Genomic DNA, 22,867 nt, shown 5'->3' on the forward strand with positions numbered 1-22,867 from the left:
CGACTAGGGGCAGGGCTGGAAATGGAGACCTACAGTTTGGTCAAAATTTCATACATTTATGCAATGTATTTTGCTCGTACCTGTCCACCACTGGCTCTTCCGACTTCCACTGGTGTCCCACACCACCGCCCTCCCAGCTCCACAGCCTCCTTTCTTGCTGTTTCTAATAAGCCCTGACTCTGATTTGTGCTGCCCGTGGTGCAAGCATACGTGGTAGCTATCCACCGGGACATGGACTCCCTGTTAACACTCACATCTCCAAAGTGACTCCCTCCCAGCCTTCAGTGGCTAATAGTTTATCTGCCTAGGATGGGGCTATGTGGGCCCTGCCCCTAGTTAGAATTCTGGCTGACTTGATCTTGTGCGGATCCTGTGCAGGCAAGCACAGCTGCTGTGCCTTGAGGCTTACAGCAGCACCATGCCCGGATGTCAGCATTCACAACTCCCATCACCAACCACCTCTTAGGCTCTTTCTTCCCCCTCTTCAGCCACGTTCCCTGAGCCCTGAATCAAGGGCTGGTGACAGTTCTTGATGGCCTGTTCCAGAAGTGCCCAGTCCAGCCCCACCCATAGCGTACAGCTTGAGGACACTTTTTTTGGTGACTGTTCTATAAGTCCCGCTGATGAGTTGGTTTCCAGAAGAGAAGGTGGTGTTCATCTATTTCCACTTATAGTGCTTCATATATAAATCAGGAATAGGAAGTTTAGAATAAGGGTCACTGCATTTGACTACTAGTGTAAGAAGTTTTTATATTACCAAGAGGCGCAGAAGGAATGTGCCAACAGTTGAAACAGGTACAGGTCCCTCACTAGTGGGAAGGGCATGAGAGAGGCAGTTTTTCCAGAGTCCTCATTCTCTCCCCTTGATCACCCACATGAGTGGTATTGTTGGCAGTCAGGATGGTTATATGTGGCTTTCCACCCATTGCCTGGCTGCCTATGCACAGCTAACCCAAGAGGTCATTAGCACATGTTCATCCTCGGGGAGCTTCAAGCTGATGACCTCCATCCGCTGTATGTATACGTATGGCAGTGAGTACATGTGTGTACATGTGTGTGCACACATGCATGGGAGGGCATGGGGGATTATTCATTTATGTTTACACATGTGTGTTTATACGGGGGATGTGTGTGTGCATGTGTGTGCACATGTATATGGGGGTAAGTGGGTGTGTACACACATGTGTGAAGGTATATACATGTGTGCACGTGTGCGTGGAGGACAGCAGTCACATCATCAGTTTTTTTTTTCAGTGACTTGCTACCTTAATTTTTTGAGACAGGGTCTCCACTAAACCTGGAGCTCACCAGTTCATACTGACTGACCACATGCCCCAGGGAACCTCCCCCCAGTATTGGGACTACAGGCACGCACTCCTGGCCTGATCTTTTTATACCATGCCTTGGTTGTGATTTTTGCTGGTGTGATAAAACACCATGACCAAAGCAACTTGAGGAGGAAACAGTTTCTTTCACCTTACAGTTCTTAGTCCATCATCCAGGGAAAAATCAGGGAAGGAACTCAAGGCAGGGGTATGGAGGTGGGGACTGCAGCAGAGCCCGTGGAGAAGTGCTGCTTACTGGCCTGCTCCTTGGGCCTTGCTGGTTCTGCTTTCTTACAGTACCCAAACCACCAACCTGTAGGTGGCAGCTTTCACAGTGATATGGATCCTCCCACATCAATTATTAACCAATGAAATGTACCACAAGCTTGCCCGAAGCACAGTCTGGCAGGGGCATTTTCTCAGTCTTCTCATGCCCCATCAAGAGGCTGTGAAACACAAGAGCACCCTCTAGGGTATGTGAAACACAGCAGCACCCTCTAGGGTATGTGAAACACAGCAGCACCCTCTAGGGTATGTGAAACACAGGAGCACCCTCTAGGATATGTGAAACACAGGAGCACCCTCTAGGGTATGTGAAACACAGGAGCACCCTCTAGGGTATGTGAAACACAGGAGCACCCTCTAGGGTATGTGAACACAGGAGCACTCTTCTAGGGTATGTAGCTAGAAGGACATACTGCCTTTCACAGCAGGACAGGGGACCAGGGAGGAGACAGACCCTGTAAACGCTGTGCCCAGATCCAGATCCACTGGGCCTGCAGGCAAGAGAGCAGATGGCATGAACAGAAATGGCCTTGTTTTAGAAATCTCAGGACCCAGAAGGTTAAGATCATGAGAGTTGGTTGTGTCTAGCAATGCCTCCTGTCTGAGTATAGATGTGATGTATTCCTTACCCACAAGGCCTTGAGAGGCTCCCCAGGTCTGTGTGGGGCAGTTCCAGGGCCCCTCTCACCCTTACCCAGTGAGTCACATCTTCTGTTTGGAGGGTGTGTGCTTGACTGAAAATGGTCATCAGGTCTATTTGGGGAATGGGCAACAGTCAGCGATTGGGTTTCTGATTAATGGAAGCCTTGCTGCAAGTACCCATTTGTTCGGGCCTTTCTCTGGAGCATAAGCTAAGTATAGCAAGGCCCCCTTCTAGTTCACCGGGAGTGCCTGGTGAGTGTGCCACTGTTACCTGTGATAAAAGATCTTATAGGAGCACCAAGTGCTCACCCCCAACAGCAGATCTCATTATAGAGAACAGGCAGGCCACTAAACGTGTTAGCTGGCTTCTAGAACAGTCTAGGAAGTCACCTGAGGATACCTATTTGGGGCACTTACTTTCTTGACATTTTCTTCTTCCTTTCCCATATAAAGTGGGGCACCCTAGCCCTGGAGAGTCCTGAGTGATAGAATTAATCAGCATAAGCCTCATGCCCTCCCAATATTAGTATCAGACCACTCTGCGCATGGTGGTATTTTCAGGTTTGGGTAAAATCGAGCACGTGACACCAAACTAAGTTCACCAACGCCCAGGACCAGAGCCGTTGGCCCTAATCCTGGGTAAAGAACTGAACCCTCAGTAGCCCAGCCTCAGAGCCTCTGAAGCTTAGCCCTCTGAGGCTCCCCTGCACTGCCCCTCACTCAAGGCCCCTCCTCCCTCGCCCTCAGTCCCCACCCCCACCTCTCTGCCAGGCCCTTCTCCACCCTGCATTCCCAGTGCATCAGCTTTTGTAGGGTTGTGCCTTTGGTAAGCCTGCGATGTGAAATTGAAGTCAGTAGAGCCCCAGCGAGAGCATGTGACCGTCCCTTCCTCCCCCTCCCCCACACACACGTAACTGGCAGGACAGCCCCACTGTCCCCATCTTGTTTCAGAGCCCAGCTGGGGTGGGCAGGTGCTGAGGGTTAACTGGTCACCCTGATTCTAGGCTGTCCATGAGGCGCTTTGACCTGTGTTCTTGGATGCGGCCACTTCAGAACCCCCGCACCTACACACACTGGCTGCTGTGTTCAGACGTGGAGTGCAGGCAGGTCGTGGTGTCCATTGCCCCTGCTCACACTCTTGTCTTTGTTTTCAGGGAGTACTACATCACCATGGTGAAGTGGGCCACCAGCACCAAGGTCGCTGTGACCTGGCTGAACCGAGCCCAGAATGTGTCCATCCTGACCCTCTGTGACGCCACCACGGGTGTCTGCACTAAGGTATGGGGACAGAGAAGGGGGTAAAGGAATGGTTATAGCATGGAAGGTGGGGTTCAATCAGGCTGGAGAAATGTGAAGCCTAACTTAACTCAGCTTGGTCATTGATGCTATGTCCAGTCTCTGGTTTGGTGCCACCTGGTGGTCAAATCAGATATTGCTACAAAATCCCTGGGCAGATCAGAGCAGCAGCCTTAAGTCCCACTAAGGAGCCTTTGCAGGTAAGGGTCTGTTTCCTTTCACACTGGCCACTGCTGTGCTGGGAACACTACTCTCCCCACTCTCTGCTTCCCAAAAGAGGAGAAGACTGGTCCAGGACCCGATCCAGCTCAGTCTCAGTCCAAGCACACCTTTCCCCTGAGTCAGGTGCCCCACACAGATAGGCAGCCCAGCAGTGTGTCTAGAAGCAGAAGGCAGCCCAGGGTACCCTGACCTCCTGTCCAGGGCAGCAGACTCTCCCCTCTGTTCTGTAGGCCAGCCTTCCACATTGCTGAGCCACAGCCTTAAGAAAGTCGCCTCGTATTGAATGCAATAGACCAAGTGACATGCCAGGCAGATCTTCCAGAGACGGCTCTGACCCCAAGTTTCTATTTTTCCAGCAAGGAACACCAGGCTTGAGCAGGTTCACTTAGACCTATGGACTCCACCAGGCAGCTCTCAGCACACTGCTGGGGGTGGGGGGCATCTCTAGGCGGTCACAGTGACCTGATCCTGCCTCTGACACCTCGGTTGAGTTGATATTTCCTCTGGGTTGTTCTGACGGGCTTGCTGAAGGGGAGGGTGAGGCAGGCAGGGCTCAGGGCTCGATATCTGTGCTGAACGTTCGAATCTTCTCAATGCCTGTCCTGATGTGGCCACCATGCAGTAGAAGCAGCCACTCTCGCTGCCACAGACAGTGCGGGACCAGCCCCAGGTTGGTGGCACCTCTGGTGGCAGCAACTGAGCAAAGCAGCCATCTGGTGTTTAGGACATGATTTGTTTTGTAAATCTTTGCACACGGCATGCATGCTTTGGCCCCTTTTAACTGACTTTGTTTTCCATGATTGTTTCTTGGAATTGTAAACTGGAATTTTGATCACCGTTCCCACTAGCACACATGCGCACACACAAACACACACACACACACACACACACCAGTTCCAAGCAGTGCAGCACCTGGCCCTTGCCCATGAAGGAACGTACTGACCAACAGCAATGGCCAGGTAGACACACGCCCAGCTAGTGTGGCTGCCAGGTGGGCACAGGCTGGCCAGTGGTGATCACCGAGGTTTAGAAATACCATCAGCTTCCACAGGATCGCTCACCACTGTGGATGGCCCTGGTTGTGAAGGACAGTGGCATTCTCCTAGCCCGAGGACGATTGTGCTGGGCTGTGAGCCACAGTATGGGACAAAGAGAACAGGGATTACCTCTACACTGAGAGGCCCGGGTGCCACTCTGTGCAAGCACAGTTGCCATGTAGGTGCGATTAAACTGTTCTCTGTACGGTGCGGTGCGTGCAGGCAAACAAAAGTGCCTTTCTAATGCTCCAATTCCATTTCAGAAACACGAGGATGAAAGCGAAGCTTGGCTCCACAGACAGGTAACTTCGCATGCCGGACACCATGCTCTCATCACCCTGACCCCCTAGCCTGGTACTTCTCAACCTTCCCAATGCTGCGACCCTTTAATACAGTTCCTGGTGTTGTGGGGACCCCCACACCATAAAGTTATTTTTGTTGCTACTCTATAACTGTAATTTTGCTATTATAAATTGTATTGTAATTATCTGTGTTTTCCAATGGTCTTAGATTACACCCGTGAAGGGGCCATTCAATGCCCTAAAGGGGTTGTGACCCAAGGTTGAGAACCACTACCCTAACCCTTCACAGGGTGGGTACCATGGTTTTTGTATGCAGGAGTCATTTGGGGATCGCCACCTGAGATCATCCAAGTGTGTTTGCTATTGTGATTGGGGTGGTGTGTGCACAGTCGCCTCTTCTTCATCTTCCCGGGATGCTTGCCAGGCAGTTCTATAGAAGCCAAGTTCCCTGGGGGGTAGTCTGGGGGTCACTGCCCCTCGGGACAGTAATGATGAACATCTCGGCTCCCACTCAGATGATGTAGTTGGTGAACTCAGAATAGTGCGCCCAGCTGTGGTGTGTAGCGGCAGGCAGATACCGATGTGGCAGGTATTCCTGTTCACTCTTAGGCCTGGTTTATAGCTGTGGCCTCTCTCAGTGAGAAGTTTTCTAGGAACTTGGTCTCCAGAATCATCCCTGAGATTTTTCTCTCGTCCATAACTCAGAAAGGCATCTTAAAGCAAGCTCTGAAGGCCGGAGATTAAAAGAGGTTGGGGGTTTGAGGTGTGGCTCGTTGGTAAAGCACTTACATGATATGCCTGAGACTCTCAGTCCAGTCCCCGGCACTGAAAAACAGAAATCAGTCAACGCGGGTCAGGAGGGCCTGGGGGGTGGCTCAGTGGGTAAGACGCATCCTGCCCTTGGCGAGGACAGGAGTTCATACTGCAGCCCCAGCGCGGAGTGGTTCAAAACGGCCAGTAACTACAGCTCAGGGGGTCAGACACCCTCTTCTGACCTCCAAGGGCCCTCACACTCACGTGCACATACTCACACAAATCCACACAATTTTTAATTAAAATGAAGCCTTAAAAGTAAGAGCTATCAGGAGAAACTTAGGCAAATCTCCCTGTGATGGATTTTTTGACATAACATATCCAAAAAAAGTGATGCCTCGCCCAATATTTCTGTTGACTCTTTTTCTCATTCCAACATTCTTGCATTAGAAAGGAGAGACCAAGTTTAGAGAACTTATTTCTCTTTTATTCTTCCCAAGGCAATAAAATTATCTTCAAATCATTCTAGAAAAATCAAAGCAGGTTAAATCCAAAAAATCATTACACAGACAGAGCTAGGAGTGTAGCTCAGCACTTGCTTGGCGTGCCCAAAGCCCCAGGCTCCACTCACAGGCAAGAATATAAAGGAACTATGAGTAAGAAGCACAGATGTGTATTTTTATTGGCACGGAGATCCGATTTGTTGAACATCCAGTTATCACCAGTGGCCCCTGTGTGGGTTACTTTTCAGTTGCTGTGTTGAAACACAAGGGCCAAAAACAACTTATGAATGAGTTTATTTAGGCTTGTGATTACCAAGGGATAAGCGTCGATCATGGTGGGAGGCCTGACAGCCAGAGGGAGACATGTGGCAAGGACAGGAAGCTGAGAGCTCATGTCTTCAGCCAGGAGCGCAAAGCAGAGAAAGCACACTGGAAGTGGGTGAGACTCTGAACTTTCAAAGCCTGCCCCGGGGACACACTTCCCCTGGCAATACCACCTCCAGCCGAGGACCACATGTTCAAACACTTAAACCTGTGTGGGACATTTCTTATTCAAACCTCCTGGGTACCTATGCGTACTCTGGCACTCCGGTGACCACACATCTTTTGTCACTTATCAGAGTAAAAGCCCCACAAACGCAGTTACTTATGAACACATCTTTTTCTCAGCTCAGTGCCAGTTTTATCCAGAGAGGGATGGCTCAGTGGGATCACTTTATTTCCCTCTTTCCAAGTTTGAGTACCAGGCTTAATCCAGGAGGTTATCAAGAAAGAAGACTTGGGCACCCCAAAATGTGAGCATGCCCAGAGTTCTTCCTCCTCCCAGGACCATCAGTGATGTGTGTGTGTGTGTGTGTGTGTGTATGCTCATCTTATACCAGATAAAGTATCAGATAGGAAATAAATGATTAATTTTAAGTCTGTTATCTATATTATTGTCTAGTTAAACTGCTAAAGAATTACATCCAGCACCATTTACTAGGCTCTGTAAATTGTGAACATTATTACAGTCAAGGATAAATCCACAACTAATAAGAATCTTGACTGTGAAAAATGGGAACCCCTTCCCGTTGTGTAGCATTATTCCCGAGAAGATGTAAACAAGCATCTACTCATCCCAGATAGGGAACCAATGACAGAGCAAAGTATTCTTGAGAAAGGAGGGCCTTAGTAATCCTGGTCAGTTTTGGGGACTTCCTGTGACTATTGGGTTGTTTACTTCCTGAGCTTAATGAGCTTCCCTGAGAGATGAAATGGTTTTGCTCCGCTTAGATTCGCCTGTCTTTTAACATCTGTGTATTAATGAGCCTCCTCCCCTCCACGACAGAAGATTTTAATCTTGAAGAAAGCGACTAGAGAAAACTTCCCTTTAAATGAGGTGCAAAGCAAGGTTTACTCACTCTCATGGCTTCTGTTCAGCATGGAGTTGAGAGTCCCAGGCAGAATAACTAGGCAAGAAAGCAATGACAGGTGTCCACATGGAGTTGTTGTTGTTGTTGTTGCGAGACGGGGTTTCTTTGTGTAACAGTCCTAGCTGTCCTGGAACTAGCTCTTATAGACCAGGCTGGTTTCGAACTCACAGAGATATGCTTGCCTCTGCCTCCCAGGTGTCCACATTGAAAGGAGGGAATTCTCCCTGTTTTCAAAAAGGAGAATATTAAATTGTTTCTGTTCTCAGATGGCATAATCTTATTGTAGTAAATCCTAAAGATTTTAAACATACACACACATATATATATATTCTAATATATATATATTAGAATAAAGACAGTGAAAGTACAATGTATAAAAATCAGTAACATTTCTTCAGCAGGATTCTCTGAACTCAACCTAATGTTTGGCTGTGAGTCTCTGCATCTGTTTCTACCGTTGCTGGATGAAGCTTCTCTGATAACGATTGGGCTGGAGACCAGTCTATGAGGATAGCAGAGTATTATTAGGCATCATTGCATTGACATTTTTTTCCTTCAGTAGTGTTTAGTTCTATCCTAGGTCTCTAAGTCATTCAGCCTTTGGGTCCTGGTGCTCCAGGCATCGTCAGGGGTGGGTTCACTCTCATGGCATGGGTCTCAGGCTGGACCAGTCATTGGTTGGCCACTCCCATGATCTCTGTTCTACTCTTTCCCCAGCACATCCCATAGGCAAGCAGACTGTAGGTTCAACGTTGTGTGGCTGGGTTGGTGTCCCAATCCTTCTGCTAGGAGTCTTGCCTGATCCCAGGAGATGACCAGTTCTGAGACTCCTGCTGAAGAGAGGGCAAAAGGATTGTAAGACACCACAAGAAAACCCACAGACTCAACTAACCTGGGTTCATAGGAGCTCCCAGAGACTGAACTGACACCCAGGGAGCTTGCCTGGGACTAACCTAGGCCCTCTGCACATATGTGACAGTTGTGTAGCTTGGTCATTTTGTGTGACACCTAAAAGTGGGAACAGGAGCTGTCTCTGACTCTTTTACTGTCTTTTGGGACCCTGTTCCTCATACTGGGTTGCCTTGCTTAACGTTAATATACGGAGAGGTGTTTAGTCTTACTACAACTTGATAAGCCTTGTTTTTTCGATATCCATGGGAGGCCTGCCCTTTTCTGATAGAAATGGAGGAGGAGTGGATTTGAGAGGGGAGGCAGAAGGGAGGTGGGGGGGGGGGGGACTGGGAGGAAAGGGAGGAGGGGAACTGTGGTCGCAATGTAAAATGAAGGAATTAATTAATTTTTGAAAAATCAGTGACATTTCTACATATAGACAAAAATCTGAAAAGAAAACAATTCCTTTTACAAAATCTGTGAAAATAATAAAATACTTAGGAATAAGCTTAACCTAACCAAAGAGTCAAAGATCTGTTCACTGAAAACTGAAAAATATTGGTGAAAGAAATTGAAAAAAGACACAGATGAAAAGATGTTCTGTGTTTGTAGATTGGAAGATAGACATTGATAAGAAGCCCACACTATTCAGAATGGCCCATGATGCCCTGTCGTCCCTACCAAGAGTCTGAGGGTACTTTACAAAGAAGTAGAAAAGCCCTAAACCTGTGGTGGTTGGCATCGGTGGTCAGCTTGACAAGACCTGAAATCCCCTTGGAGACAGATCTCTGGGCACATGTGAAGACCCACCATGAAACCAGGCAACCCCAGTGCACAGTAAAGACCCACTGCAAAACCAGGCAACCCCAGTGCACAGTGAAGACCCACTGCAAAACCAGGCAGCCCCGTTCCACACCTAGAGCCCTGGTCTGAATAACAAAGAGGAAGTAAGGTGAACACGGCACTCAAAGGTCTCTGCTTCCTGGCTACAGAGGCTGTGAGGACAGATGTCCACACTCCTGCTGCCATACTGTCCTGTCCAACTGAATCAGAACAAGCCTCCCTGAAGTTGTTTTTCGTGAGGTCTTTTTTTCACAAAAATTAAAAACTAATACACATGAGATTGGAGTTTAATGCTTAAATATATCAAGAGTAGAGACAGCTCAAAACTTTCAAGACATTTGACTTTACATGTATGTGTATACCTGAGCGCACATATATGACACCATTTGCATGCAATATCTACAGAAGACAGAAGAAGATATAGAGCCCTTGGAACTGGAGTTACATACAGGCAGTTGTAACCTGCCTTATGAGGTGAGGCCCCCCCTTGTGTCTCCGGAAAAAACAGCCAATGCTCCTAATAGCGGAGCCATCTCTCCAGTCCAAAGAGACAACTCAGTTTTAGAAAATTATATATAGCTCTATGTCAAAATAGAAAAAAAATTTCAATATGCATGTTTCAAAGGAAGATGGCACAAATGACCAAGGATACATGGAAAATGCTCTGCGTCACCAGGGTGAAGTCACAAAGTGAAATAACCGCACAGATGGCAGGTGTTACCAAAAAGACAAAAGATGTGTATTAGCGACAATACGGAGATGCAGGGAACCCTGACAGCCTATTAGCAAGAATTCAGGAACGTCTCTGTGGAAGATACCATGGAGGGTCCTCAAACAGCTAAAACTAAAATCCCATTGCTGGGTGTATGTCACATTCTGTATGACACAGAAATGACTTCCGTGTCACGACATCACAGTGCACAACAGCCAAGACTACCTGACTGTCCAGCAAGAGACAGAGAGGTGAAGAAGGAAACATGGATAAACTAGAGGATACAGATAAGTGGCTGAAGCCGGGCACAGAGGGGTGAACTCTCAGGACATCGGTTATTCATCTCGTTGCTGCAGCAAAATACCTGACAAACTTAAGGAAGGAAGAGTTTATTTGGGCTTCGGGGTTGTAGTGAAACAATCCACCATGGTAGGACGTCATGGCAGCTGGTCACATGACTGTATCCACAGTCAGGAAGCAGAGAGATAAATGCTGGTACTCAGTGAGCTTCCTCCTTTCTCTCTCTTTACTCAGTCTGGGAACCCAGACTACCGATGGCATCACCCACAGAGAGTCTTCCAGCAGTTAATCCTGTTGGGAAACACCTCACAGACAGACCCCAAGTTGTACCTCACCAATGTCCTGGGTGGTTCATAATCCAGTAAAGTTGGCAGTCAGATTAACCACCGTTGACTGCTTGTTCTCCTTCAAAGGACAGATCGGTAGCTGTTGGGAGTGGGTGATGCTGCAGGAATGTTGGTTGGTTTCAGCTTGTTTTCAGGACAGGTCAGCTCAGGAGATTCTAATGCACAGCGCGGTTCAGTCGTTAATGTGCTGTATTCTTTACATCTACACAGGGCTGGAGGGATGGCTCAGTGGTTAAGAGCACTGGTTGCTCCTGCAGAGGACCCAGGTTTGATTCCCAGCAGCCACCTGGCAGCTCACTAGCCATCTATAACTCTAGTTCCAGGGGATCTGATGCCCCCTTCTGGCCTCCAAGGGCTCCTGCAAGCCCATGGTGGACATAGACTCATACAGGCTCATAGACATCAATTTAAAGGAAGTAAGCTTTATTAGTAGATTCCAACTGTGCTTGTAATTAAAAGGTTATAATGTATGCATTCATTAACTCCATGTGTCATTCTTCAGTGCATAAATGTTTCAAAATCATGTTTTTATTCAATAAACATAAATTTTGTCAGTCAAAGAATTTTAGCTATAAAAACTGAATCAGCATACTCTCCATCAGCATATGTTGCATGTGGAATGTACCAGGATGTCGATCCCTTTATCAAGGTCTACTAATGCTCCACTGCATAAATACACTGCCCTTGACACAATCACCTCTTACCAGGGTAGGGCCATGGGAATTTTAGAAATATAAGTAAAGACTATGAAGATGCATAAAAAATAACAGGACAGCAACTATAGAAAGTACCGGGAGGGCATTCCAGTGACTGACATCCTGAAATCCCCTGTGTTTATTTTTCCACAGCTTTTATACCCAACATAAAAAAGACTTTGTTAACATGATACATAGGATAACTCACACAGTCAATAGCTTTATCACTCTGAGACATGAAATCATTAGCATTCTATAGTCTAGGTAGCGAAGCTGCTCTAGGTCACAGGTTCTGAAGACCGCCCTTCCCCAGGTGACCTCATAGTTACAAAAGGAGCAGAAGTCCGTTTGCACATCCTGACCACCTGTCAGGGAGATATGAAGCTATCTTAACTTTGGGACTGTAACTACGCTTGCCAATCTCCAAACTCTCTGACTGTCAGACAAGGTGGAAATGGGCTGCAGTTTTCGGCCTCCACAGACATGCTGTCCTGGGGGTCTGGGGACAGATCCCCCAGCTGTCCACTGTCTTCCTCTTTAGCATGGCGGAGTAGCCACAGAACCAACAACAGCTGGATTTTCCTGGATTTTCTGACTGAACGTCTCACCATGCGGAAGAAAGCCACCATCTCAGACCTGGGTGTGAATGCTGAACCCCTGAACAGCGCTCAGGGAACCAGCAGCATGAATACAGAGGAACAGTGGCGTTAAATTAATTATTTTACTGTTTTAAAATGTAAATTTTCAATTAACCGGGCAAGTAGCTGATATTTAAAGAAGCAATCACATTAAATGTGAGAGGAACCAGAGCTAAAGAAGGCACGGTGCCGTGAACACCCATTTCAGTAAATGCTTTATTAAAAGTGCCATGTTCCCTATAAGGACACTCATCTCTGAGGCCACCCACCCATTCACACAAGATGGGTGTGTTCCATCCTGGGCTGCGGGTGAGAAGCCACAGTGAGGCTATCTACACACCATGGTCCTCAACCCTGCGAGTTGGCCAGGGCTGCCATGACAAGCCTCAGTAAGGCTGACTGCCCACATACCGTGATCTGAGACTCTATAAAGGGGTCATAACTACTTAAGCTCTAGAAGAATCCAAGTTCAAATAGTTTCTCGATGTATCAATTTCCCCTAAAGGGAAATTTTGGAATTGATCTGATTCTTAATGCTGTGGTGCTGCAGGGCATCATGGGAGCCTATGTAAGGCTGAGCTGCCATCAGCTGCCAGGAAGCCACTGGCTGCCCCTTCAGGATCATGAGCATTTCTTATCAGAGGCCACAGGCATGACTTAGGGAGATCCACTGAGGCCATACTCCACTATCCATCGACCTTCTGTGTGTTACAACAGCTTTCTGCACACATCCCAGAAGACCCTGCAGACCCGGGGGGGAGGGGGGTCCTGTCGTGCTGCTAGCAGGGTGGTTGGACCACAGCAGTGCTACTGGCCTTGGTAACCATAGCCTTCTGTATGCCCAGACCTCATCGCCTGTTCTTTTCTCTCCATCTCCTTCCTGGAACCACACAGAGACTGTACTCCTGGAAGGTTAGCTTTGGAGAGAGTTGGACCAGTTAGACAGTGCAGCCAGGAAACCAGAGTCCCCCAACATCAAAGGAGAGGCAGAACTGGTATTAAAATCCTGGTGCTCACATCAAAAAAGCCCTGCCCTTTGTCACTAAAAGTTTATTTACTGAACTGAAGAGATAGTTCAGCCAGTAAAGGGCTTGTCATGTGAGCATGAGGAACTGGGTTCAACCCCCAGAATCTATACAAACAACACAAGGCATTGTGGGACACGTTTGCAATCCAGACACTGGGAAAGTAGAGACAGGAGAATCCCTAGAATTCACTGACCATTCAGCCTAGCCAAATCAGCATATCCCAGGCCAGTGAGACACTCTGCCACAGAACACAGGGTGACAGTATCCTGACGGAGGACAGTCAAGATTGACATCCAGTCTCCAGTGCGCATGCGTGCGCGCACACACACACACACACACACACACATGCACACACACACACACACACACACCCTTACTACACGAGCCATTTCCAAAGACTGGCTGATGCCTTCCTCAGCACATTCTGGCAGGTTCTGGAGAGCAGTGGGCCAGTGACCTCAGAAGCTGAGGCCTCCTCAATATGAGTACCATGCTTCTGTCCAGAATTAATCATATTACATTTAATCTTTGCCCAAAGTGCAAACATGTCCCCCAGAAAACTAGGGTGCTCTTGCCTCGGCCATCCACGGTTGGCAAACAGAAGTTCATCTCAAAAGCCAAATTAACGGCTGCTCTTTCCCACTGCCTCTCCTGTTAAATACCACACTCCCAGCTCTAAATAGAAAAATCAATATTTGCAGATTAAAGGTTTCATTTTATTGCAAATATTCATGAAGATTAAATGTCATTTTAATCACATGTTAGTTCATTGCTCTGAGCACATCGTATTTGCATGTGTTTCTTCACTGTGGGGAAATGAGTTTTTCCTGGGCCAGCTGCGTTTTGTTTACTGTTTGTCCTCGCGCTTGCATTAGCAGGCGGCTTCCTGAATCACAATATAGATACACCTTAGCCGTAATTGGAGGAGCCAGCTAGTTGGCGTTTACTGACAGAAACCTCCAGACTTTGGCTTTAGAGTACAGTAGAGGTGCTATCGAGCCAAAAATCTCTCTCTGCCCATGAGTGGCCACTCCCCACAGGACAGGCTAAGGGCTGCAAGTACCTGCCTGCTCACTCTTGGGGTGCCGGGATAGAGCACAGTAGCAGGACACCCCTCAGGCCTTACTTCCAGCTGGTCACCCTGACCCCAAGGTTGATTTCAGGGCGAAAAGACTGTTGTTCAAATGGATGCACCATCTAGCACCTGCCTCTCTGGGATGTCCCTAGCTTGAGCCAGGCCCGAAAGTGTTCAGTCTGTTGTCTGTTGTATTAAAATAGATACAATTGGTCCATTGGGCGTGCCTCCTCGATGGGTGAATCAGTGTGAGAGAGACTTTATTAAGGAAAAGAAGACAGGACTAGAAGAGAGGAGAGCGCTGTCTCTGTTCTTCCCATTTGCCTTTGAGCTGATGTGCGGCAAAAGTCAGTACAGCAGCTTTGCATGCTCGGGCCTTCACAGCAACGACTGAAGTCCAGTGTGTGTCCTCGGGCCTAGTTCCCACTTATGAGGTGTGCTTGATGTGTGCACAAGCCCATTTCCTCACAGATCTTTGCATGCTGTGGGCAGCAGTGTTATCTGACTCTGCTCCGGAATGTGATTTGCAAGTGTGTGTGTGTCGGGGGGTGGTAAATGCACATGTTTGTAGGTGTACACAGGTGTACACATACGTGTGTGTGTATGTGTGTGTGTCTGTGCATGTGAATGCCAGAGGCTGACATCAGGTGTCTTCCCCAGATGTTCTCCCCCTTATTTTGGAGATGGGATCCCACACTGAACCTGGAGCTCAGCAAGTACATTAGGCTGACTGGCCGGTAAACGTGGGGGATCCACTTGTCCCTGCTCCCACAGCACTGGGGTTGCAGACTCTTGCTGCCGCTCCCTGCTTTTCACATGGTTCCGGTGATCTGAAGCCAGGTCCTCGTTCTTGTACAGCAGGCGCTCTGCCAACTGAGCCATCTCCAGCCCTGCTCTGTGAATTTGGGTGCCCCTTTCTCCCTCTGCTTTTAGAAAACCCAAACCCACTCTCTAGTACCAAAGAGAGTGAAAGCCACACAGACCATCCCCCTCTTCAGTTCCCTCCATCATTAGAAATCACACATGAAATACCTGAGGGTGCCCCTCCCCCTACTCGTGCTACATGCTCCCATCGGCTTGTGTTGACAGACAGGTCACTTCTGTCCACAGAATGAAGAACCTGTGTTCTCCAAGGACGGCCGCAAGTTCTTCTTTGTCAGAGCGATCCCACAAGGGGGCCGGGGGAAGTTCTATCACATCACCGTGTCATCGTCCCAGGTAAACTCCACTACTTTACGTGCTGTTGTGCTATTGGTAGACTAGCCTCATGGTGAGCACGCTCACCCCCCGGGACCCTAAGGAGCCCAGGAGGCTGAGGTTCACAGATGGGTTCCAAGGGTGAGGGCGGCATGCCATTTGTACAAATGCAGAGACACTGAGCAGGGCAGTGGCTGGAGTCAAGACCATGAGCATGGGATATGACATTCCTAGCAACAAAAGAGGGATCCAGAAACTAGCAATGAGGATTCAAGATGTCCTTCTTGACACCCCCCTTCTCTCAAGGCTGCTGTTCCAGGTCCTTCATAAGTCTCCCCCTAACCTCAGTGCTGCCGCTACCACGAGCCAGAAGCGTTTGTGATCTTAATGATACTGTAGCTGCCACTCACACTCACCTGTCCTGGTCAGGCGACTTAGGATAAGTGCTGCTGGGCAGGGAAGTGGATATCTGGGAATGCTGCCTACAAGCACAGTCACCATGGGAATAGCTGCCTGGATGCTGAGTTTTGAGATCTCTGCCCTGAGACAGTTGGTGGGACGCATGGGCATGTACTCGGCTCTCTGTGTCACCAGCCCCATCCTCTGTGTGCAGGCTTTATTTTAAGGTTAATTAAGGTGATGAAGAATGGGAGCAAGTATATAAAACAGAATCAAGAAGAAGGCTGTTTGGAAACACTGTGGATAGGAAGTAGGAGGTGTATGGATATGGTGTGGACCCAGAAGAAAGACCACAGGACAGTCCCCTCAAGGGATATCTGGGAGGGAGGAAAGAAGGACCCCGAAATGTCTTGGGTCGGAATAATGACTACTTCCGGCTTAGCAGGCATTTCTGTTTTCTAGTCACTTAATCACATGACTTACAGGATGTCCAAAACCTGATTTGATTTGTTCACATTTTCACTGGGGCCATTTTAAGCAAGATTTTAAAAATTATGATGCTTGCATTCAATCCCAGTTTCTAAATTCTTGTAGATGATAAGAAGTTGCTGAGAATCCCTTAGCATCTATCAGAAAGTGGTACCCTCCCTTGCTCTAGGCACCCACTCTTGCCCTGACCTCTGCTTGCAAGCCGAGAACTGCCTGAGGCTGCACTGTTTTCCTGAATACATACACACACACACACACACACACACACACACACACACACACACGGTCTGCAGCTCCAAACGTTGGCCTCCATCACCTAAGCTAGGCTCTATCCCCACCACACTGGCTCCCCAGAGCATATGCCTTTCAGTACAGCCGTCCACAGTTACGCCTCAGCATTCCAGCTGATAATGTGAATGCTGCCTGCACCTGGTACCATGATGGCAGGTCTGAGTGACTATTGTACAGAGCTCTGGGGGACACTTGAGAAGTATGCTAGCTGAGAAGGAGTCAGTCAGTCCCTGTGGCAGCTGGACCCCAGCAAGAATGATAAAGACGATCCAAAGAACTACACTGAGGTCATCCCTCCCAGCTCCTTCCTGATTTTGCCTGTTTTCATCCTTTCCCCTACACACTCCCTTTCCTCCATCCTGGGCCCTAACACGAACATTAAATTCACAAGTACATTGGCCTTACATATGTATCTGTAGAATGTGGGATGTGGTACCAGGAACAAGCCCTGCAGAGGGACCAAGTGATACTCACATCAGTGACACTCAGACCAGGGAGTGGGCATCAGAGTCCATCACAGACGATGCTGAATTCAAGCCAAGCCACACAAAAGAGAAGTAGGAAGAGGTTGGATATGGCCTCATACTGACAGGCTCCAGAGTGAGGCACCAAAGCTGTAGCCCAGCATCTCCTCCTAACATCTTGTCTGTATTTCAGCCCAACAGCAGCAATGACAACATCCAGTCCATCACCTCTGGGGACTGGGATGTGACCAAGATCCTGTCCTATGATGAGAAGCGGAACAAGATGTGAGTGGGAACTGGGGACTGGGTCCCAAGAGCTGTCTCTTACTGCCAGAAGCTGCACTTGTTTTTAGTCAGGTATACTGGAAGAAGAAAAGGCACAACTCAGGAGTCCTCCTCTGCCCCCCTAGATCATAGCACTCATCCTTTCTTCATTGTGAACCCAGGTACTGACTCAGCCAACCCCCAAAGCTACAAGGCACTGTGACAAAGGGAAGCTTGGACACACTAGTGAGGTGACATGGATTCACAGATAGCCGCGCTGTATCAACTGTTTACTGAGTCCCTGTAAACCCGGGCACAGGCTGAGGGCATTCCCGGCATGCTCTCTATTACGGTGGTTGTTAGGATAGGTATGCTTGCCCATTTAAACAAACTAAAACATATGCTGGAAAGATGGTTCCATTGTTAAAATGCTCGCTGTGTAAGCATGAAGACCTGAGTTCAATCCCCAGGACCCACATGAAAAACCAGGCATGGTGGTGTGTGCTTGTAATCCCAGTGCTGGGGAAGTGGGGCGCTGGAGCTCACTGGTCAACAAGTCTCACCAAATCAGTAAGCCAAGTGCCAATGTGAAATCCCATCTCAAAACCAGGCTGGGCGTTGGTGGCGCACGCCTTTAGTCCCAGCACTCAGGAGGCAGAGGCAGAGGCAGATGAATCCCTTTGAGTTCGAGGCCAACCTGGTCTATAAGAGCTAGTTCCAGGACAGCTAGGACTGTTACACAGGAAAACGCTGTCTCGAAAAACCAAAAGAAAGAAAGAAAGAAAGAAAGAAAGAAAGAAAGAAAGAAAGAAAGAAAGAAAGAAAGAAAGAAAGAAAGAGAAAACCAGATGGACAGATCCTGAGAAATGATACCCAAGGTCAGTCCATGACCTCTGCCAGCAAGCACACACATGTGCACCTGTATATACATATATCTGCATGCACACATCATGCACCTATGTGCACATACACACATAAAATAAAAATAAATACCAAGGTGCAAAGACATTAAGCTGCTTTCTCTGTCTTATTCAGTGGCTGACAGGGGTAGCCGGGCTTCACTATGTAGGAGTCCAGGCCCAGTCCTGTACCTGATGTCTCTTGGCCTCGCTGCTCACCTAGGGGCCACTCTCAGGCTTAGGAGAAAACCAGCAGACATGCATTCCCCAGACAAGGTTTTATGGGGTCATATAAAGTCTTCTCTAGTCCTTGCCCATCAGGAGGTTTCTAATCTGTAGGGAAGGAAGACGCCAAGTTCACGTCTAGATGTGTACTGACCCATGGTCACATCTAGGTGTGTACTGACCCCATGTTCACATCTAGGTGTGTATTGGCCCCATGTTCACATCTAGGTGTATACCGACCCATGTTCACATCTAGGTGTGTACTGACCCATGTTCACATTTAGGTGTATACTGACCCATGTTCACATCTAGGTGTGTACTGACCTGTGTTCACATCTAGGTGTGTACTGACCCATGTTCACATCTAGTTGTACACTGCCACTGCCCTCACCACTGCACAGGACCAAGAGCTCTGGGACCAGGGCCAGTGCAGGAGGTACCTGATGCTGACAGTGTGTCCCTCTGCCTATAGCATCTAGTTTTCCCTTACTGTGGTCATGAGTGTGCCCAGACCTAATGTGAGCATTGCTCTTTATGTGGGCCACACAGTCCCTGAGAGACACTGTGAAGGTGCCAGGGTAGGGCTTGTGGCCCGCAGAGGTGTCCTGAGGCAAGCTAACTGTGTATACCTTCCCCATCTCCACAGCTATTTCCTGAGCACAGAGGATCTGCCGCGGAGACGACAGCTCTACAGGTAACTGACTCCCAGGCCAGTAGAGGCCTGCTGGCTGCACTGTCCCACAGCCCTGCTGCAGATAGGAGACAGCAAGGGCAGCTGAGTACCTAGAAAGTGTGGAAAGAGAAACGTGAGGAAGCCACCCGACCCAAAGCCTCAAGTCCTATTTCTGCTTGCACCAAATTGGTACACACACACACACTTCTTTTCTCCTGTTGAAGGACTCTACCTGTCTTGCTCCTATATTCAAGTGTTACCTTGGCAGATTGCCCCCATCAGTGTGTTTTGAGGACAGCTGCATCTGAGACTCGACCAGTGACTGAGTAGAGAGGAGGCTGGCTTTGCCATCTTCCCCCATGCCCACATTTCATGACCTCAAATGATGTAGAAACTGAATAAACAAGCTTGGAACCCAGAAGGGACCAAATCTAAGGTCACCGTCTCAACAGTTCATCCTGTTAACCGCCCTTTACTGACCTCATGGGAGAGGTAAACTTGATTTTTATTAGTTTGGGGGAAAGGAGAAGGAACAATGGGTGTTTCTAGACACTTCGTGACTAGGAGAGCTTCAGCTGCCTGCTCCCTAAGTATATAATGGTCACTAGGAGGGGCATCAGGCAGTATGGACCAGAGACGCGCTAGGGAAGTCCCCAGCGCACAGAGGTCTCCCCTCCAGCCAGTGGGCTCCATGCTGAGTTTAAAGCTGACATGTGCGGTCATGGATCTGTTTCTCTCTGTAGACTTCACCACTATGGGCCTACTATGGTCATGAAAGTCGGGCTACCCCCTTTATAAAAAGCAGGAAGGCAGCCTGCCCCTTCCCTGGGACCTGTAGCATCTGTCTCCTATGACAACTTCAGTCGCAGGCGGTGCAGCTCCACTTTGAAAGATATGCTTAGAGGGGAACATTTTGATCTAGATGAAACCTGACCGTGGTGGTCCCAGGCGGCATCTTCAGTTGCTTTCTCTCACTCCCGTCATTCCCAAGCAAGAAGCAGCATCGCCACCCTTCCGCTGTCAGGAGAACTGCATTCTGGAAGCAATCAGTACTAGTCTCTTGACGTTCATAGAGCTCCTTCCCATTGCTCTTGGCACTCGAGGAATGTGGAAGTCAAAACTGCTCCCGAATTGCCACTCACATGGGTGGAAAGTTCTCTGTAATTATGCCCATGACCACTGTAAGCACCAAAGATTGATTATTCAAAGCGATGGCACTCACGACTTCCTTAAGTGAAGCACCCACGGCACGGTCAGGTGAGGGTACCCGTGACAGCACCAGTTGATAGTAACCGTGACCGCCACCAGATGACTAATGGTAGCCTTGACCGTGTGACAGTACCCATAACCATACTGGGCAGTGGCATTCATAACTGTAGTCCCTACACCTTGTTCACACCTAGCCTGCACTTTCACTGGTGGTCAAATAGTTGCCATCCAGGACTGGAAGGACTGAGAGGTCTCCAGAGTCTGTGAGTTAGGAAGGCTCCGAGGACGTGGAGTTAGGTATCCACAGGATGCTGATGGGAGTAAAGCGTAAGGGCTTAGCAGCAGGAGTGATGGGGTAGCCTCAGAGGAGAGGTCCCTGCTACTGCTCATTCCCTGCCTTGGTTCTCACTGGCCCTTTGTTCTTCCAGCGCCAACACAGTCGATGACTTCAACAGGCAGTGTCTGTCCTGCGACCTCGTGGAGAACTGCACCTACTTCAGCGCATCCTTCAGCCATAACATGGACTTCTTCTTGCTCAAGTGTGAAGGTGAGTGGTCATCACCTCACACCTGTCTCAGGTGGATGCTGAGGTCTGCAGGCAGGAGCACATGTGGGACCAGATGGGTGTGATGGGAACATCGTGGACTGGGGGACCAGGGGCACTACTCATGAGGCAGGACCACATTCACCACATTTCCTGCAAAGACTATAAAGCTCATGGGGGTGGGGGGGTCTTTGTATTGACCTACATCACACCTCCCATTGTCCATAAAAGAACAGTAAGCTCTGAGTTACTTGGGGTACCTAGCACATAACTGCGCCTGCGTTGTCTATAAAAATGAAAAAACAGTCCCAAGATCTAGCTTTCCAATATTGAGGTTTGGGTTATACAGAGAGCCACAGAAATATATAATGCAAGTTCTTATTTTTATTTTATTAAAGATTTATTTATTTATTAGGTATACAGTGTTTTGCCTGCATATTTGCTTGCAGGCCAGAAGAGGGCACCAAGTCTCATTAGAGATGGTTGTGAGCCACCATGTAGGTGCTGAGAATTGAACTCAGGACCTTTGAAAGAGCAGTCAGTGCTCTTAACCACTGAGCCATCTCTCCAGCCCCCATAATGCAAGTTCTTAAAGCACAATTTGTTGATCCCAAGAACACAAATGATCTTCGTGTGTGTGTGTGTGTGTGTGTGTGTGTGTGTACCTGTATGCACATGTGTATGTACTGTGATGCACAGGTAGAGGTCAGAGAACAACTTTAAGGAGTTGATTCTCTCCTTCCACCATGTGAGTTCTAGGAATAGGACTCAAGTTGTCAGGCTAATGGCAAGCACTTTTGTCTGCTGAGCTGTCTCACTGGCCCGTGTGCAAGTGTTTTTTTTTTTTTTTTAATCACACCAACCAGATTATTGAACAAGTGACTGCAGAAAATGTCTTTGCATCTTGTTCTTGTCTGTTGGAATGATTGTAAGAAGGTAAGCAATAAATGTGGTCTTACACAAAGAAGTCTCAAAGAACTAGACCTATTGCGATCCCTTCAAGGGCAGGTACATGGGCTAAAGGAGGGGGCTGAGATCAAGAGCAGGCCCCTCTCTGGCTAAAGTGGCAGTCCTGGCAGTCACAGGTAGAGGGAATGATTTTGTGTGGCAGTGTCTTACATAGCCTGCTGGCTCCTGCATAGCTCAGAAACGTGTGAAAAGTTGAAGCTCCCGATGCTCTTCCAAGATGAAGGTGATCTTAGTGCAGGTTTTCTAAAGCACATTAGTCCCCTGAAGCCTCCTGGGCCAAACCCCCAACTCCTGGGCTTCTCAGACAGGTGCCTACAATAGGAGCTCAGTTTCCCATCTCTGTTGATGACTGAGCGTGTCCAGACTCTGGCACTACAGTATGTGCTAATATTTTCTAGTGCTGAGCAAGTCCAGTTCCAACTTTAGGGGGTCGATGCCTGCCTCATGAATTTGTCCGCTATGAGAGTCCAGTTACCAAAAGCAAATGAGTGGAACTAGAAAAAAAATAATCCTGAGTGAGGTAATCCAGACCCAGAAAGAGAAATATGGTATTAATTCACTTCTGAGTGGATATTAGCTGCTAAGTCAATGATAACCACGCTACAGTTTGGTCCACAGGCAAATGGCAGTTTGTAAAAGTAAAGGGGGAAACCCCATGTTATGATGAAGTGGTGAGGTGTTTCATTTTAATTGGGCATGTTAGTTAGGTGAGCCAAATGGAACTTTTGATTACTGAACTTCAATATTTTGGTAGCTGGACCTTGGTGGGCAGCCTCCGGAGGAAGAAGTAGCAAAATAAGGGAATAGACCTTGGTGTTAGATACAGAATAAGGGACCAATGGGTACAAATAGATCTCATTAAAGAAAAGGAAATAGGCTGGGTGATGGTGGCATGCCTTTAATCCCAGCACACAGAGGCAGAGGCAGGAGGATCTCTG

General features: G+C 48.3%; 1 protein-coding gene across 4 annotated transcripts in view; it reads left to right on the forward strand.

The window, feature by feature from the left end:
* Positions 1-22,867, forward strand: part of Dpp6 (dipeptidyl peptidase like 6) — an 887,986-nt gene that overhangs the window by 812,247 nt on the left and 52,872 nt on the right. For all 4 annotated transcript variants that reach the window (XM_057791926.1, XM_057791942.1, XM_057791918.1 and 1 more), the window contains exons 11-16: positions 3,407-3,530; positions 5,071-5,109; positions 15,417-15,524; positions 17,340-17,431; positions 19,181-19,228; positions 20,845-20,963. In XM_057791926.1, coding sequence (XP_057647909.1) covers positions 3,407-3,530; positions 5,071-5,109; positions 15,417-15,524; positions 17,340-17,431; positions 19,181-19,228; positions 20,845-20,963 — 530 coding nt within the window. The remainder of the gene's footprint in view (positions 1-3,406; positions 3,531-5,070; positions 5,110-15,416; positions 15,525-17,339; positions 17,432-19,180; positions 19,229-20,844; positions 20,964-22,867) is intronic.

Source organism: Chionomys nivalis, chromosome 1 (genome assembly GCF_950005125.1).
Source record: "Chionomys nivalis chromosome 1, mChiNiv1.1, whole genome shotgun sequence".
NCBI lineage: Eukaryota > Metazoa > Chordata > Mammalia > Rodentia > Cricetidae > Chionomys > Chionomys nivalis.